The sequence below is a fragment of the Polypterus senegalus genome, chromosome 11 (genome assembly GCF_016835505.1).
Source record: "Polypterus senegalus isolate Bchr_013 chromosome 11, ASM1683550v1, whole genome shotgun sequence".
Classification (NCBI taxonomy): domain Eukaryota; kingdom Metazoa; phylum Chordata; class Cladistia; order Polypteriformes; family Polypteridae; genus Polypterus; species Polypterus senegalus.
The window spans coordinates 58,358,741-58,373,892 of NC_053164.1; the positions used below are offsets into that span (position 1 = coordinate 58,358,741).

General features: G+C 36.3%; 1 protein-coding gene across 2 annotated transcripts in view; it reads left to right on the forward strand.

Moving 5' to 3' along the window:
- dhx16 (DEAH (Asp-Glu-Ala-His) box polypeptide 16) overlaps nt 1–14,019 on the forward strand; it is a 49,496-nt gene extending 35,477 nt beyond the window's left edge. For both annotated transcript variants that reach the window (XM_039768719.1, XM_039768720.1), the window contains 6 exons: nt 33–151; nt 879–946; nt 4,232–4,394; nt 4,995–5,156; nt 10,830–11,003; nt 13,685–14,019. In XM_039768719.1, the coding sequence (XP_039624653.1) occupies nt 33–151; nt 879–946; nt 4,232–4,394; nt 4,995–5,156; nt 10,830–11,003; nt 13,685–13,813 (815 nt within the window). In that variant the 3' untranslated portion in view covers nt 13,814–14,019. The remainder of the gene's footprint in view (nt 1–32; nt 152–878; nt 947–4,231; nt 4,395–4,994; nt 5,157–10,829; nt 11,004–13,684) is intronic.
- Nucleotides 14,020–15,152: the final 1,133 nt, after the last annotated feature.

The following is a 15,152-nucleotide window of genomic DNA, read 5'->3' on the forward strand; positions in this document are numbered from 1 at the left end:
AGGTTAGTCAAGATATTTATTTTCTTATAAAGGTATCAATGACTTGCTTCACTTTGACTTCATGGACCCGCCACCACATGAAACCCTTCTATTAGCTCTGGAACAACTTTATGCACTTGGAGCCCTAAATCATCTGGGGGAACTCACCAAGGTTAGTCAAAATGGTAGAATATGTTTTATTTATCAGTTATACCCTCTCTTATCCATACTTCATTGAAAAAACTGTTTTTGTACTTCAACACTAACTGTACAATTTTCAAATGTGAAAGAAAATCTGAAAGAGACACTAATGGAAAGTATTAAGTCTTTGTTGCTGTCTTTTCATGGTGTAATAATAACAATGACAACAACATACCATATGTACTGAAAATTCTGCACTTGGTCAGATACCTGTAGAAATTCATATTATTGTCAATACATGTCATTCTTAAGTTGTATAGCATTCTTATGCTATACTATAAAACTATAAATGTCAGTACAGTCAGCAGTTGGAAAAGCAGCTAAATCAGGTAGTCATCTCCATGTAAATGTAGGTACATTAGAAAGAAATGGAATTTAACACTTGCATTACCTCTCTATAATTAAAACTGGGCTCTGTCTGTATGATTTTAAAAGTACTACCTTTCTAGGTTCTAGAAAACCATATTTGCTACTCCAGGACAGTTTTTTTGTCATCTGTTTTATGCAAAACATTTACAGAAACGCTGCTCTTTGGCCAGGAATGCTAACATTTTTTGAAAGGCAGCAATTAAAGAAGTTTATTTTTAGGAAAATAAAATCCAGCCACCTCCAAAAGAATTACAGATTTATAAAATGACTTGCTTAAGAATGAACTCTGAGTAGGTATAAAAGTGATTATGTATCTTTTATATTTGCAGCTAGGACGTCGAATGGCTGAACTGCCAGTAGATCCTATGTTGTCTAAAATGATTTTAGCCTCAGAGCAGTAAGTATCATATTTAAATGCAATCAGCCAACTATTTGTTACTAATTTTGTGTCTTTTATATTTTGTGAAGTTTCCTTGTTCCGTAATCCTCTTTGTGACTTGTTTGTTTTGGAAAGGTGTACAAATGATGAAAAATAATAATAATTGTTGTTGTTATTCACCAGTGAAGCTTAATAAAACAAGTTCTCCCTGACATAAGTGATTAGTGGTAGCCAATTATTTTGTATATGATCAAGGTATAAATTAAACAATTCCATTCTTATTGTTACACAGAATTACTCAAACTAGGTTTAAAAAAAACTTGGTTAGTGTCTGTGGATTAGAAACTAATTCTTCTTTTATCATTTCTGCTACTGTATGCATCTAAGTTTTCGCATGGAGTTAATAACATTTATTTAATGTAATCTAATATTCCTATTGTACCATACAGCATCTGTTTCACCCTAAGATGTTTTTGAAAAAACTTTGTTGGTGCACTCTGATCTAGACAGTATGGTGGCACCCAAGTGCAAGTAACAGAATATAAAACACGTGGCTCATATAAAGTGAAGGGTGGCATGTTCAGAGTACAATGGGTGGTAACATTAAGAGGTGGCACACACACATTTTAAAGGATAGGCAGAAACCATATGTGGAGATGTTACTGTTCTCTGTTGACAAATGCTCCAGTGACACAATATATAACAAAATTGTTAATATCTATCTATCTATCTATCTATCTATCTATCTATCTATCTATCTATCTATCTATCTATCTATCTATCTATCTATCTATCTATCTATCTATCTATCTATCTATCTATCTATCTATCTATCTATCTATCTATCTATCTGACTGATTAAATAACTCACTTTTATTTATATGTACTTTATTACAAATTTAATGCTTGTCCCCTTCAGTATACTCCCCATTTGCACTAATACATTGCTGGTTGACGGCACGGAGCAAATCAATTTCTGTCAGCTGTTTTAACACATCCACCATTTTCTTCTTTACAGTATTAACTGACTCAAAACGTGTCCCTTTAAGCACTGATTTAACTTTTGGGAAAAGATAAAAAGTCGCACGGTGCTAAATTGGGCAAATATGGAGGATCTTCAAGTGTAGTAATGTGCTTGTCAGTCAAAAACTACTTCACAGAAAGTGCTTTCTGAGCAGGCGCATCTTCCTGGTGAAGAATGAAACCATTATCTCACAGTTGCGGCCGTTTTTTGTGACGTTTTCTCTCCGCTTTATCAAAGCTTCCTTATAATAATGCTGGTTAACTGTTGTGCCTTCTGGAACCCATTCTTCCAAAATGACACCCTTGATATTGAAAAACACAATGAGCATAGCTTTGAATTTTGACTTGCTTTGATGAGCTTTTTTCATTCTTGGTCCAGGGCGTTTATCATCTTCAACATTCTCGCATCACTCGTTGAATCTTTTGTGCCACTGAAACACATGCACACGAGACAGGCAGTCATTCCCATAAGCTGTAGTAAGCATTTGAAAACATTCTGTTGGTGTTTTGTGCAATTTTACTAAAAATTTCAAATTGACACGGTGTTCACCTTTTAAACTTAGCATTTTTTTAGCACACTACAGAAAACACAACCAAACTAAATGGCAACTCACAATAAACTGAACATCATAGAGTTTTGCTACTTGTCATGCAGGTTCAGACATGTTCAAGATCATCACGCATGCACTTATAATTGGTTCTGACTGCTTTGTTTACTAGGTGGAATCACAGTCTCCTTATTTAATAGATATACCTCGTGTGTGTGTGTATATATATATAATCCAATGTCTGTCTGCTTTTCATGCGAGAGCTACTTAACGGATTTAGATTGGGTTTTTTTTCTATAATTTGCTTGAACATTCCGGTTGATTTTGCGACTTCTCTCGTCACGATAAGTATCATAGTTCAGTTGCCGCACCGATTTATTTGCGCAAATTTGAGAGACAGGCTGCAGGCCGAGGGAATGGGGAGGCGGGCCTCAGGAGTAGGGAGCCAGGTGGAGCCATCCTTACACATGCACCAGCCTCCGTGCGAGTCGCTCTACCTCTAGCCATGTGTTTGAGCGTACCTTGCCTACGCTTAGCTAGCGATACCTGTTTGTTCAGCAGAGATTATCATCTAAAGATTATTAAAGAGTAATGTTTGACGTTTTTGAGGGAGAGACCACAGCTACGTATGTTTTAGAGGGTACCTACTCATTGGCAGAGATATCACGGCCACATGCTCTTCTCCCTAAGCGGGGGATGCTCTCCTCTCAGAGCTGAAATGATCAGATACAGTGGCAATGTTTGACATTGGAGATTACCTACCTTCCGCTTGGCCAGAGATACCTTGCCAACTTTTTACATTTTTGCCAAAGAGATCACAGGTACATTCTCGTTTCTGATATCAAAACCAAAAATATTATATATCAAGAGGCCCTCGGATACGACAGCTATCAATAAAAATTCTTCTCAATGCAAATTATTACAGTTTTATATTTTTTTTTTATTGATTTCTAAAGATTGCCCTTTTTCACTACTACAGAGGTGAAGCCGTGGGGGCCAACTAGTTTAATATAAAAAGGAAATAAACTTAAAGCGAGTTAATTTGCCTTTCGCTACTGTCATTAGACTTGCGCTCAGTTTATTACACCAATCATTGTCCTTCTTTTATTTTAAATTCATACCTATCCGTTCCGTAGTGTCAACACTGATTTTCGTGTGCATCACCTGTTAATGCTGCCAAACCCCCCCACCTCTGTAGCCCCAAATCATAGCTTTGCTGAAATATTCCGGTAAAACCTAAAGAAAGCTATTTGTGCAAATAATCTCTTGGATGTCTTTTTACAGTAGCATTAGATACAATTTCTCAGAAGCAAATATGAGACATTGAGCAGCCATGGCAGGCAGTAATAAAGTTACAGTTGTTCACAAAGACACTTATGCTTTCTCCTGTGGCATTCCCATATGTTTTTACAGTATAAGCAGTGATATGTTTTTATTCTATGTTTTTTGTCACTGTCTTTAGCCATGGTTTCGATTATGTGATCAAAATATACACACAGAAGACATTTCTTGGTCCTCTAATTTGTTATAGCTTAATATCTCTAAATGTTGTGTTTGCCATTTAAAATAAAGATAAACATTCCTTGATTTCACTCTAGGAACTTTAAATCGTTTAGTTGTTGTTATTTTCCTAGTATTTTAAATAATATTCTTGGATTCTATTATTCTTGCCATTTCTGGTTTGAAACTTTAATTTGTAGTTAATAACTTATATGAAAACTGTTTTATGCAGGTATAAGTGCTCAGAAGAGATTCTAACTATTGCAGCTATGCTGTCGGTGAATAGTTCAATTTTCTACCGCCCCAAAGATAAAGTAGTACATGCTGACAATGCACGCGTGAACTTCTTTGTCCCTGGTGGAGATCATCTGATGCTGCTTAACGTTTACACACAGGTGGGTTGTAATACAGAGGCTCTCTGATTTGATATGCGGCATTATCCATGCTAAGTGCTTGAGAGTGGTTGAAAGATGTACATTGTACCATATAACTGTGTTTGAGGCACAGGTGTTTAAAGCAATGCTGCCTCATGGATCTTGCATTCTGTGTTCAAATACTGCACCTGGTCATTGTCGGTGTGTAGTTTTCACATTCTTTCTAAAGATATGCAGGTTAGTTTTTATTAGGAAGTTTCAAAGTCTCACTGGCCTTGGAAGTGTATTTTGAATTTGTGTGTGTGTGTGTCCAGTGATCGACTGGTGCTCTGCCTTGCTCCTGGTGATGCCCAGATAGGCTCCGGGTACCTGTGATGCTCAGTTGGATTGAATGTGTTTAAAAATGTATACATATCAATTAATCATGTTGAGTGACTTTTGAAAGTGTTTTAGTGACATTTTTACTTTGAAGTTGAATGAGAGAGAAAATATGACTGAAATCTAATGTCAATAACCTATTGTGTAGTATGTAAGTATTGTATTTGTGAAGTCTTGGATTTAAAATTGGTTTACTCTGAAGAATATTGTGTTTGATAAGCATCTTCTTTTCATTAATTTTAGTGGGTTGAAAGTGGTTACTCCACCCAGTGGTGCTATGAAAACTTTATCCAGTTCCGCTCAATGAGGAGAGCAAGAGACATCAGAGAACAGCTAGAAGGACTTATGGAGAGAATTGAAATTGACCTGACATCAAGTAGTGAGGACAATATTCCAATTCGAAAAGTAAGAAGTTGTCATGAAGTTGAAATTCTTCTGAGAAACTTCACTAATAATTGATTCTTTTAATTGCTTTTGCAGTTTTTAATTCTTTACAAATGTATGTATTTTAATATAATTCAAAAAGTACAATATTACAAGCAAATATGAAAAGAAGGTTTTTAGATTTAAATACAGTGATGGCTTATTATGAGTGCAGAATAAAATAAGTCTATTTTAAACTTGAAAGAATTTTTTAAGGCATTTCCGTACCACACAGACTAACCCATAGAAGAAGATGATAAAACATTTCCTGGTAAATCACATCTCTTGTATTGTAATAGATCAAAACTAGATTCATCTGTTCTGCATATGCTCAAGTACATAGGGATTGCACTGAAAGATGTTTAAATACATTGTAAAGATTGTTTTAAGTTACAAATAAATCTGCAGCTCTTAATTTTTCCTGCAAATATATCAGGAAAGCACACTCTATTACTACAGGTGATCAGGACACCTCTACTGCCAAACTCTAAATACTCTTTAGAAAAATGGCCATTCAACACTCTAAAAATGAACACCCTGCTGCAGTTTACAACACCATCCATACAAGAACAAACATTCTAAAAATGATAATTTATTCAATGTAACAGGTATAATGAACATACGCCATCATGTCGCAGTAGAAAAATATAAACGCTAAAACTTATAGTTAAGTTTTTAAAGCAGCAATTCACTATACCTGTGTATGCAAAATATCATATTGTTAGAAAAGGGATGGCTCCACTTGACGTGATTCAAAGCCATCGTAGACCATTGTGGCTCCAGTGACAATAGGTAGATGATGTAGTCGCACCTCTGGGATGTTTTTATATCTCAACAGGATATATTCACATGTGTTATGCTGTCTGCATATACAAAGATACTTACTGTGCAAAACACTACTCTATGTATTGTATTATTTTAAAGTTTCATTTTTTAGTAGGAAATCCCTTTGTAATCAAACATTCTTTCTGTAAAAAAGTTTTATGCACATACAAATTGAATGTACTGTATAATGGAATAGGCCAACATGACTGTACAGTATTCGGCAATTCTTTTCTTTGCTTCAGGATCCTGGGTTTATATCCTGGCCTTGGCACTCTTTTGCTAAAGGTTCTCCTTATATCTATTCTAGTTTTCACTGAGTATTTTGTATTCCTCCCCCATCCTAAAGACAAACATTTTCAATTGATTGATAACTTTAAATTAACCTGTGTGTGCACTTGAGTGTGCCTGGGATAGATTGCTATTTATTTTATCCAAAATTCTGGCTCCCTTAACACTAGAATTACCAGAGTCTACGAAAAAACTCGTAGATCCGTCCCACCTTAAATTGCTTCTTAAAACCGTTCTCACCTCTCCGCCAGCCTCCTTTGTCCTGTAAATGTGCCGATAAAAACAAACTGCAAGCAGCCGGCTATTCAATCCCCCCACCGACTTAGAACGTGCACAAACTTCTCCCAGCCCATGCCTCGATTATCTGGGAGTGAAGTGGAGTTTTAGAGTGGAAATAATAGATTGTTATTTGGAACACACGCATTTCATGTGTGTTCTGTTTCTACAGTAATCTGTGTAAACATAATGTTAAAACAGGAACTTTTTCATATTTTAGTAATAAATGTTACAAAATGTAGGCATAAACTATAAAATGTATGAAGCCTGAAGGCCAAAGATCAAATAAACACTTTCATAAAAGGTTCAACAGTTTTACAACCGCTTCTGTAGCGTACTGGTAACATTTCGAAACTTAGAGCGCAGCAGACTTGGTGTACCTCAAGAGATCCAAGTTCAATTCCCCGCTGGGCAGAAAATTTATTTATTTTTAACCTTCGCCGTTCTGCCTGCCTAAACTCCCTGTCTATCTATATAGTAATAACAGTAATTTTATTAATATATAGCAGCTTCCCTGTCTGCTTATCATATAGTGCCTTTCCTTCCTATCTATATAGCTATCCCCTTAGCTGTTTTTTTTATATATCTATTATACAGTGCGTTCCCTGTTTATTTATATATCTAGTGCCTTCTCTGCCTGTCTGTCTGTCTGATTGCATATAGCTCTGAACTTACTGCTCTGTACTATTCTGTCCTCCTGCATGTCCTGGACTACAAAAGAAACACCACCATACAGCAACATGTGCGAACTGGCAAGATCTGGGATAAAAACACGCGGTCACTGATTACAAACCGCAAGATGAATGAAAGAGACAATATATGTAAAACCATCATCGCACTAATGCAATATTATTTGAAAACGAACAGCGTCAGATCGGGTTTGAATATGCACCCGATCTGGCGCTGTTCGTTTTCAAATAATATTGCATGTACTGTGCGTTGAAACTGCTGCACTGAATAAGCTGACATCTTCTGTAACAGCGTCAGCATGTATTCAAACCCGATCTGACGCTGTTCGTTTTCAAATAATATTGCATGTACTGCACTATTTTAGAATAAAAACATACATCTGATTTCAGTCAGTCTGTAAGAGCCAGTGTAAATGCATGATAATTGTTAGGTTAGTTTTTATTTTTTTAATTCAGTTCCATTCTCAATTCAGTTCCATTCTCTCAGTCGCATTCACGATCCCCCCTCCCCATCTGACACTGCTGTTTTCACATAAAGACGCTCAATAGCTCAAATGTGATTTATTTGGAGATGCGCTATAGCGCGAATGTTATTTATATAGGGAAGAAAGTACAGTGTCAGGTGCTCATTCAGTGTAATAGGAACCATAGCACAGAGAGATGTGTACCCTGCAACAAGTACACATGTCGTAAATGTAGGAAGGGTGTATGGGAATTGTTAATATTTGAATGTGATGATTTTATATAGCACGGATCGGAAATCAGCAGTTCTTAGCATTGCACCACGCAAGCTGTCGTATCAACTGCCTACTGTAACTTGCTTTATGTTTTCTTCACTTATAGTCTAGAATAAAAGTGCACTTGTTTTGTTATACTTGTACACCAACATATGTTCCTGTGTTTGAGCGACACGGGCATGCTAAAAAAAAAAGACGTGTAATGCCTCGAAAAGTGCACGCAGGCACTTCAGTTCGCAGGCATTGGTACGAGAATGCAGTCACAAGTACGCTGCAGAGCTATAGCACGTCTTTGTGAAAACAGCAGTGTCAGATGGGGAGGGCGGGTAGGGAAGGATCCTGAACACGACTGAGAGAATGAAAAGTGAATAAAAAAAAAATAACTAACCTTTACAAGTATCATAAATTACACTGGCTGTTACACACTGAAATCAAATGTATGTTTTTATTCTAAAATAGTAAGAGTAAGAGCACTTTTGACCTTTTGATTACTAGTCAGCAGCTGATACCATTACGCTACCGTCGCAGTTGTATTAAGTATGTGTCAATGTGGCATGATAAGGCGGCTTTTTTCTGCAGTTATATTTTTGAATAAAAGCATACTTGTTCTGTTATATCTGTACCTTTTGTGAAAGTGTTTCTTTGATATTTGGATTTCAGGCTTCATACATTATATAGTTTATGCCTACATTTTGTCATTTACTACTACAATATGAAAAACGTTTCTGTTTTAAAAATGTGTTTACACGGATTACTGTAGAAACGGAACACACGTGAAATGTGTGTATTCCAAATAATGATCTATTATTTCCACTCTAAAACTCCACTTCACTCCCAGATAATCAATCAAGGCATGAGCTGGGAGAAGTTTGTGCACGTTCTAAGTCGGTGGGGGGATGGAATAGCCAGCTACTTGCAGCTTTTCTTTTATCAGCACATTTAGAGGACAAAAGACGCTGGCGGAGAGGTGAGAACGGTTTTAAGAAGCAATTTAAGGTGGGACGGATCTACGAGTTTTAAGTAGGCTCTGGTAATTCTAATGTTAAAACCCTGTGTTGCACTAAGCAGTAAGTTACTGATGTTATACTGAGTCCGTCTTTTGACTTAGATGGCATTATTGGATCTGACTTGAGTCATTTGCCATTGTTTTGAACAAGATTTGGTCAAAGTTTCATTTTATGACTCTGAAGGACAGAGTATTTCAGTGAATGCCCCAAAGTGCACGTACAAAGCCAACAGGCCTGCTAATGGTGAGTGTGGATCAAATTACATTCGTTTTGCATTTTTTTCTGATTTGGTAGCATTTTAGGGACCAGCACAGTGTCAACACGCCACCTTTTTATCTGACTGAAGAGGCTATCTTTTCATGTTAAAACCTCAAACACAGAAAGACAAATAAAAGACGTGGCAGTGAGTGATAGGTAGGTAGACAGATAGAAAGGAGGAGTTAGAGGGATGGATAGTAAGATGCTATGTAAAAGACAGAGATAAAATGTGGTATGTTAAAGACAAAATATACAGTGCTTTGCATTTTAAACCATGTGTAGAAGACTGGTTTTATGAGTAACTCTTATCACATTACAAAATATTAAGAACATGAAAACGGTAATTCTTAATTCCATCATGAAAAAGAAAAAACATATCAGTAATCAAGCCTGCCAAACCCTGTTCACATTTTTGGGGACATTGTTGTAAAGTCTGATTTATACTTCTGTGTAGAGGCTAAGCCATATTTATGTGTGTAGCCTATACACCGTTGAAAACAGTTTACTGTATACTTCTGTGTCGTGTATGGGTATATTTTCTTACTTTTTTGTCAAGTCCTTTCTTGAGCTGGTACCTGTTTACTTTAGAATACCGGAAGATTAACAGAAACGCAAATTTCAGGAAATACGTTGTTACCAAACTGGCGAATCCTGTGCGTGTCATTCTCAGGGCAAATGTATAAGTCAGCCTTAACTTTGTGGTTTGGATGTGAAGAAGTTGTTAAAGGTAACATTTTAAGGCATCAAAGTGCTCAGTTTATGTCAGAAAAAAAAGAATACAATATAACAGAAAAATGTAAACTTTCCAAATGTTTATAATTTTGCAGAATCTTTATAGATTTAAAATCATCCTTTAGAATATCTCTTCTGAATTTGGAACAAAAAAATAATGTGTAGAAGGCTTTATTGAGCAATTGCTACAACCCTGTATGGTTTAAGTTATTTAATGTAAATTATTGATTTGATGGCTGTGAAAGTTAGTGTTATGTCTGTCATATATGTGTGTTTTCCAAGTACATTACTGCACTTACTCTTTTAAGAGCAATGAATTTCAACTGTTTAAGTATAGCAGAACTGTACAAAGATTATAGCAGCAAAAATTGCAGATTTTGAAGGAGAATTGTTTGCTGGAAAGCCACTGCTAATTGCTAGTTTGTCCCTTTTGAATAAATTCATAATAAAAGCAGCATTTCTATAGCATTTACTAACTGCTGCCAGCTTTTATATCCTGGTTTATTGTCAGACCATATTAAATTACTCTTTTGCACACTTACTCTTTCTGAGCAGTGTCGAATAATTAATTAAAAGTATATATCCGTCTGTGTAGAAGGCAAGGCAGTGTTTCTGTGAGCTGCAGTGCAAGACTGAAGATAATAATGTTTATCACTCTGCTTAGCCTAATTGTTGGTGCTGTGGTTTTGGTAAAGCATGTTGAATCCCTTTGAAATTATTAATTATCTTAGAATTAGAAAGGAGGTTTATTATTTATTAAAATATATTGATCAGTCTCATTATGATTATTACTACAGTTGATGTTTGTTGATGTTTTATGATAATTTCTATCTGTACTCACAGGCAATAACTTCAGGCTTCTTCTACCATACATCTCGTCTTTCCAAATCTGGATACATAACAGTGAAGCACCTGCAGACAGTTTTTATTCATCCCAACAGTTCCCTGTTTGATGAGAATCCTCGTTGGCTGATCTACCATGAGCTTGTCTTTACAACAAAAGAGTTTATGAGACAGGTAGGCAACAGATAAAAGTTACTTACTAGTCTGTCCTTTTGTTCCTCATCATAGAGGGTGGAATTTTGTAATGTATTTCGTAACACAATTTATCTCCTGAACAATACTTTACCTATGCACATGATAGGAAGTTGAAAGTGTTTCATTTTTTAACAAAGACTTGAAGAGTTTATTATTTAGTGATTGCTGTTTTGTAGACTGATTATTCATCTAAAAACATTGATGTAGCATAGTAATGGATTATATTTTATATAATACTACTTGTCCCCCGCGGCTCCGCCCGTGTGTTAGTGAAAAAGTTTCCCCCTCCCTTCGACCCGCAGCCTCTGTCTCAGATTAGCGCGAATATATCGCTCCTGCAAGCGAACTGTGATTCTTAGCACGATGAGAGAAGTCACAAAATCAACTGGAATGTTCAAGCAAATTATAGAAAAAACCTGATCTAAATCCATAAGTAGTTCTGTCATTTGCTAGCTAAGCAGATGTAAGATACACCCCGAGGCTGGTGTATGAGTGAGGGAGGGACCTGCCCCCCTCCCCTGGGCCCACTGCGTGTCTCTTAGATTTGCGCAAATAAATCGGTGCCGCAAGCAAACTATGATATATAGCACAATGAGAGAAGTCGCAAAATCAACTGTAATGTTCAAGCAAATTATATAAAAAAATCCAATCTGAATCCATTAAGCAGTTCTCTCGGGAAAAGCAGACAGACAGACGTTGGATTTTATATATATTTATATAGAGAGAGTGATAAATAGTTTTGCTGAACTGTACCAATTAAAGTTGAGTTTTATTGAATTTGTAAGCAGGAAGAATTGTAGCAGTAAATTCTTTAACACTAGAATTACCAGAGCCTACGAAAAAACTCGTAAATCCGACCCACCTTAAATCCGTTTGCACCTCTCCGCCAGCGTCTTTTGTCCTGTAAATGTGCCGATAAAGACAAGCAGCAAGCAGCCTGCTATTCCATCCCCCCACCGCCGCAGAACATGCAAAAAAATCTCCCAGCTAATGCCTTGATTGGTTATCTGGGAGTGAAGTGCTGGAGTTTTAGAGTGGAAATAATAGATCATTATTTGGAACACATGCATTTCATGTGTGTTCCGTTTCTACAGTAATCTCTGTAAACACATTGTTAAAACAGAAACGTTTTTCATATTTTAGTAGTAAATGACAAAATGTTGGCATAAACTATATAATGTGTGAAGCCTGAAGTCCAAAGATCAAATAAACACTTGATACAACAGCTTCCATGACGCAGCGGTAAGATTTGCTGATTTGTAATCGAGAGTCCCTGGTTCGATCCCCACTGCCTCCTATATTTGCCGTTTTCAGTAGTGAGCTGCGGTTATTGTTAATATTATACAGCACACACATACATTTGGTTTGCGTCTGTAACAGACCGTGTACATTTATAGGACTTGTAAAAGTTACCGTTTTTTTTCACATTTATTCTCTCAGTCACGATCACGATGCATACTATCACCCTAGGGATCTGACGCTGTTAGTTTTTATTTGGAGCTGGGAATAACTGTAGATGTGAGTGGTTTTTTGAGGCAATGGAACTGGACATTCTCTGATCCGGAGGGATAAAAGCTGACACACAAACGCTGGTGAATCTGCCTTCGTATCTCACCGTCACTTGATTTTTTATTTTTTTTTTAATTCAGTTTTATTGAGTGTTCCTGCTCACGCTGAATTAATATATGCGCCTTATGGTCTGTGGTGTCAAAAATACCCAATAAAACAAAAACCAGAGACATAGGTATATATGATATTTGGAATTATTCATTTTATGACCTGTATAGTACATTTTGGAAAACATTGTGGAACGGATGCAACATCCATATCCATATTATTCATATTCATTCGCATAATATCTTGCGCTTGTAATTGGTGGCCGCATGTTTCCCCAACCCCCAAACCCCGATCTTGCCAGTCTCGATGTTGTTGTATGGTGTTGTTTCTTTTGTACTCTAGGACATGCAGAGGAAAGAATAGTACAGAGAGGTCAGTTCAGCACTATATGCAATCATCAAATTCAAATGTTAACAGTTCACACACACGCAAGGACCGTCCTTCATACATTTACAACATGTGTACCTGTTGCAGTGTGCACAATGTGTAGCAATGCAAAACCTATTCACTAATGGAGAAGTGATAATCTACTGCCCTCATTTTCACAGTCTTCATAGAGTTACAGATGTGTGAAAATACATTCAAGGCATGTCCAAGTCTCATAAAGATGTCATTGATTCAATTTTACAATACACTTTAAAAAAAAATAGGAGCTGCCAATAACATAACAGAACATTTTATTGCCATGACTTTTACTCACATTTAATATTGTTAGTTATCTTGAAGAAAAGGAAAGATTTTTACTGAGGATCTCCCAGTCGGCCATCAAGTAATGATAGTCCATCTCAGTGACGAGGATCATTGACTTGTATTCCTTGCCTCAGAGAATACGATTTTTTTTTTTTTTCAGCTTCATTTGTGTTTTATTGTTTACTGGATTGTATTAGATCTGTAAGTGCATAAACTAGGAAAAATATCTCAAGTATTTTATATTTTTTTCCAAAAACCGTCTGTGATTTTTACTTGATGTTTCACAACTATGAAGACCTGCCCTGCACTGAAACAAGATGTCACATTTGCCAATGTTCTTCTTAACATTGCAGGTCATTGAGATTGAAAGTAGCTGGTTGCTGGAAGTAGCTCCTCATTATTATAAGGCGAAGGAGCTTGAGGATTCTTCTACAAAGAAAATGCCTAAGAATATGGGAAAGACCCGAGATGTTCTTGGCTAACAACAGATGTTTGTGAAGGAGCTCTAATGTGCCACAGAGTTGCTGGATTACCACATCTCATGAGGTCCAAATATTTACAAAGAATCCTCAGTTACAGTACCTGCTTTTGCAGCCAATTTCTCAGGCTAACAGAATTGTTAGTTTTTACTTTTTTGTAAATAATGGAAGTATATTTTTGTCTATAAATAAAGCAAAAATTCTGATAAGAGTTGTTTCTTCTGCCTACTCCCCAGCATTCAGAATCAGGGCAACCAGATTACCTGGACCCAATGCCAATGGAATTCAGACATTGATTGAAACAAACAAGGGCTTAGGCTGAAGCTCAACTGAGTGGATTGTGATGATTCTACATGTAATTACATTTGTTTTCTGGTTCTTTATTAAAATCCACATTTGTCTTATCCGCATTAGCACTTCTTGCACATACAACTACTCCACAGAACTCCGAAACCCACGAAAGCCATTTGGATTATCTCGGCAGTGATGTTAGTGCACTGTGCATATCAAAGCAATGGTGACAACACAAGATGGCAAAATATCTCCTTATTAAATTGAAACCACTTAGGAGAAGCTAAACAATTTCAGATCAAAATTAATTTTTGACATATCAGAAGTAATGTTGCTGACAACATGAGATGTAACTAACATATCAAACCAAAGCAAAATTTTAAAAAATATTCTTACTTTGTTGGAGGTTCTGGGCTGCTCATTGCGTGTCCAAGTCAGTGCCAAGATTACATGGAGTACATTTTTTGTGATGTTTTGGTACTGTGGTCCAGATTGATTACATGCTTCCAAAGAGCCACATGATTGGTCAGAATCCTGCTAGTCTCTCTGGCTCTGAGGTGACTCGTGGGATGAGAATAACTAAAATAAGCTAACATCACTAATTGTAAATTGCAAACAGGCCACACCACAATCTCTGAGTCAAATGCTTTATGTTTCTTTTTCTCTCTTTCCATACCTATGCTTATTAGTTATTTTACATGTTTGTATAAGGAGAAAAAAGGGTAACACCTTACCTTAAGTGTCCATAATTACACTGTAACTACAATGTAATTACCTGTATAAGTACAGTGTAACTATGAGTTATTACTCCGTACTTACTGTGTAATACAAAGTAACGCTATAGTTAATTACTCAGTTGTCGTTGTTATTCTACAGTGTATATAATTACAATGTACAACAATCCAAAAGCAAGTGTACTTACATGGTTACAATGTATATGTAATTTCAAAATGTAATAAAAACATCAGGGTATGTAACTACAACTATGTAACAGATGTTTCATGGTCTGGGTAGTTTTAATGGAGACTTGCAGTGTTTCCAGATTCAATTA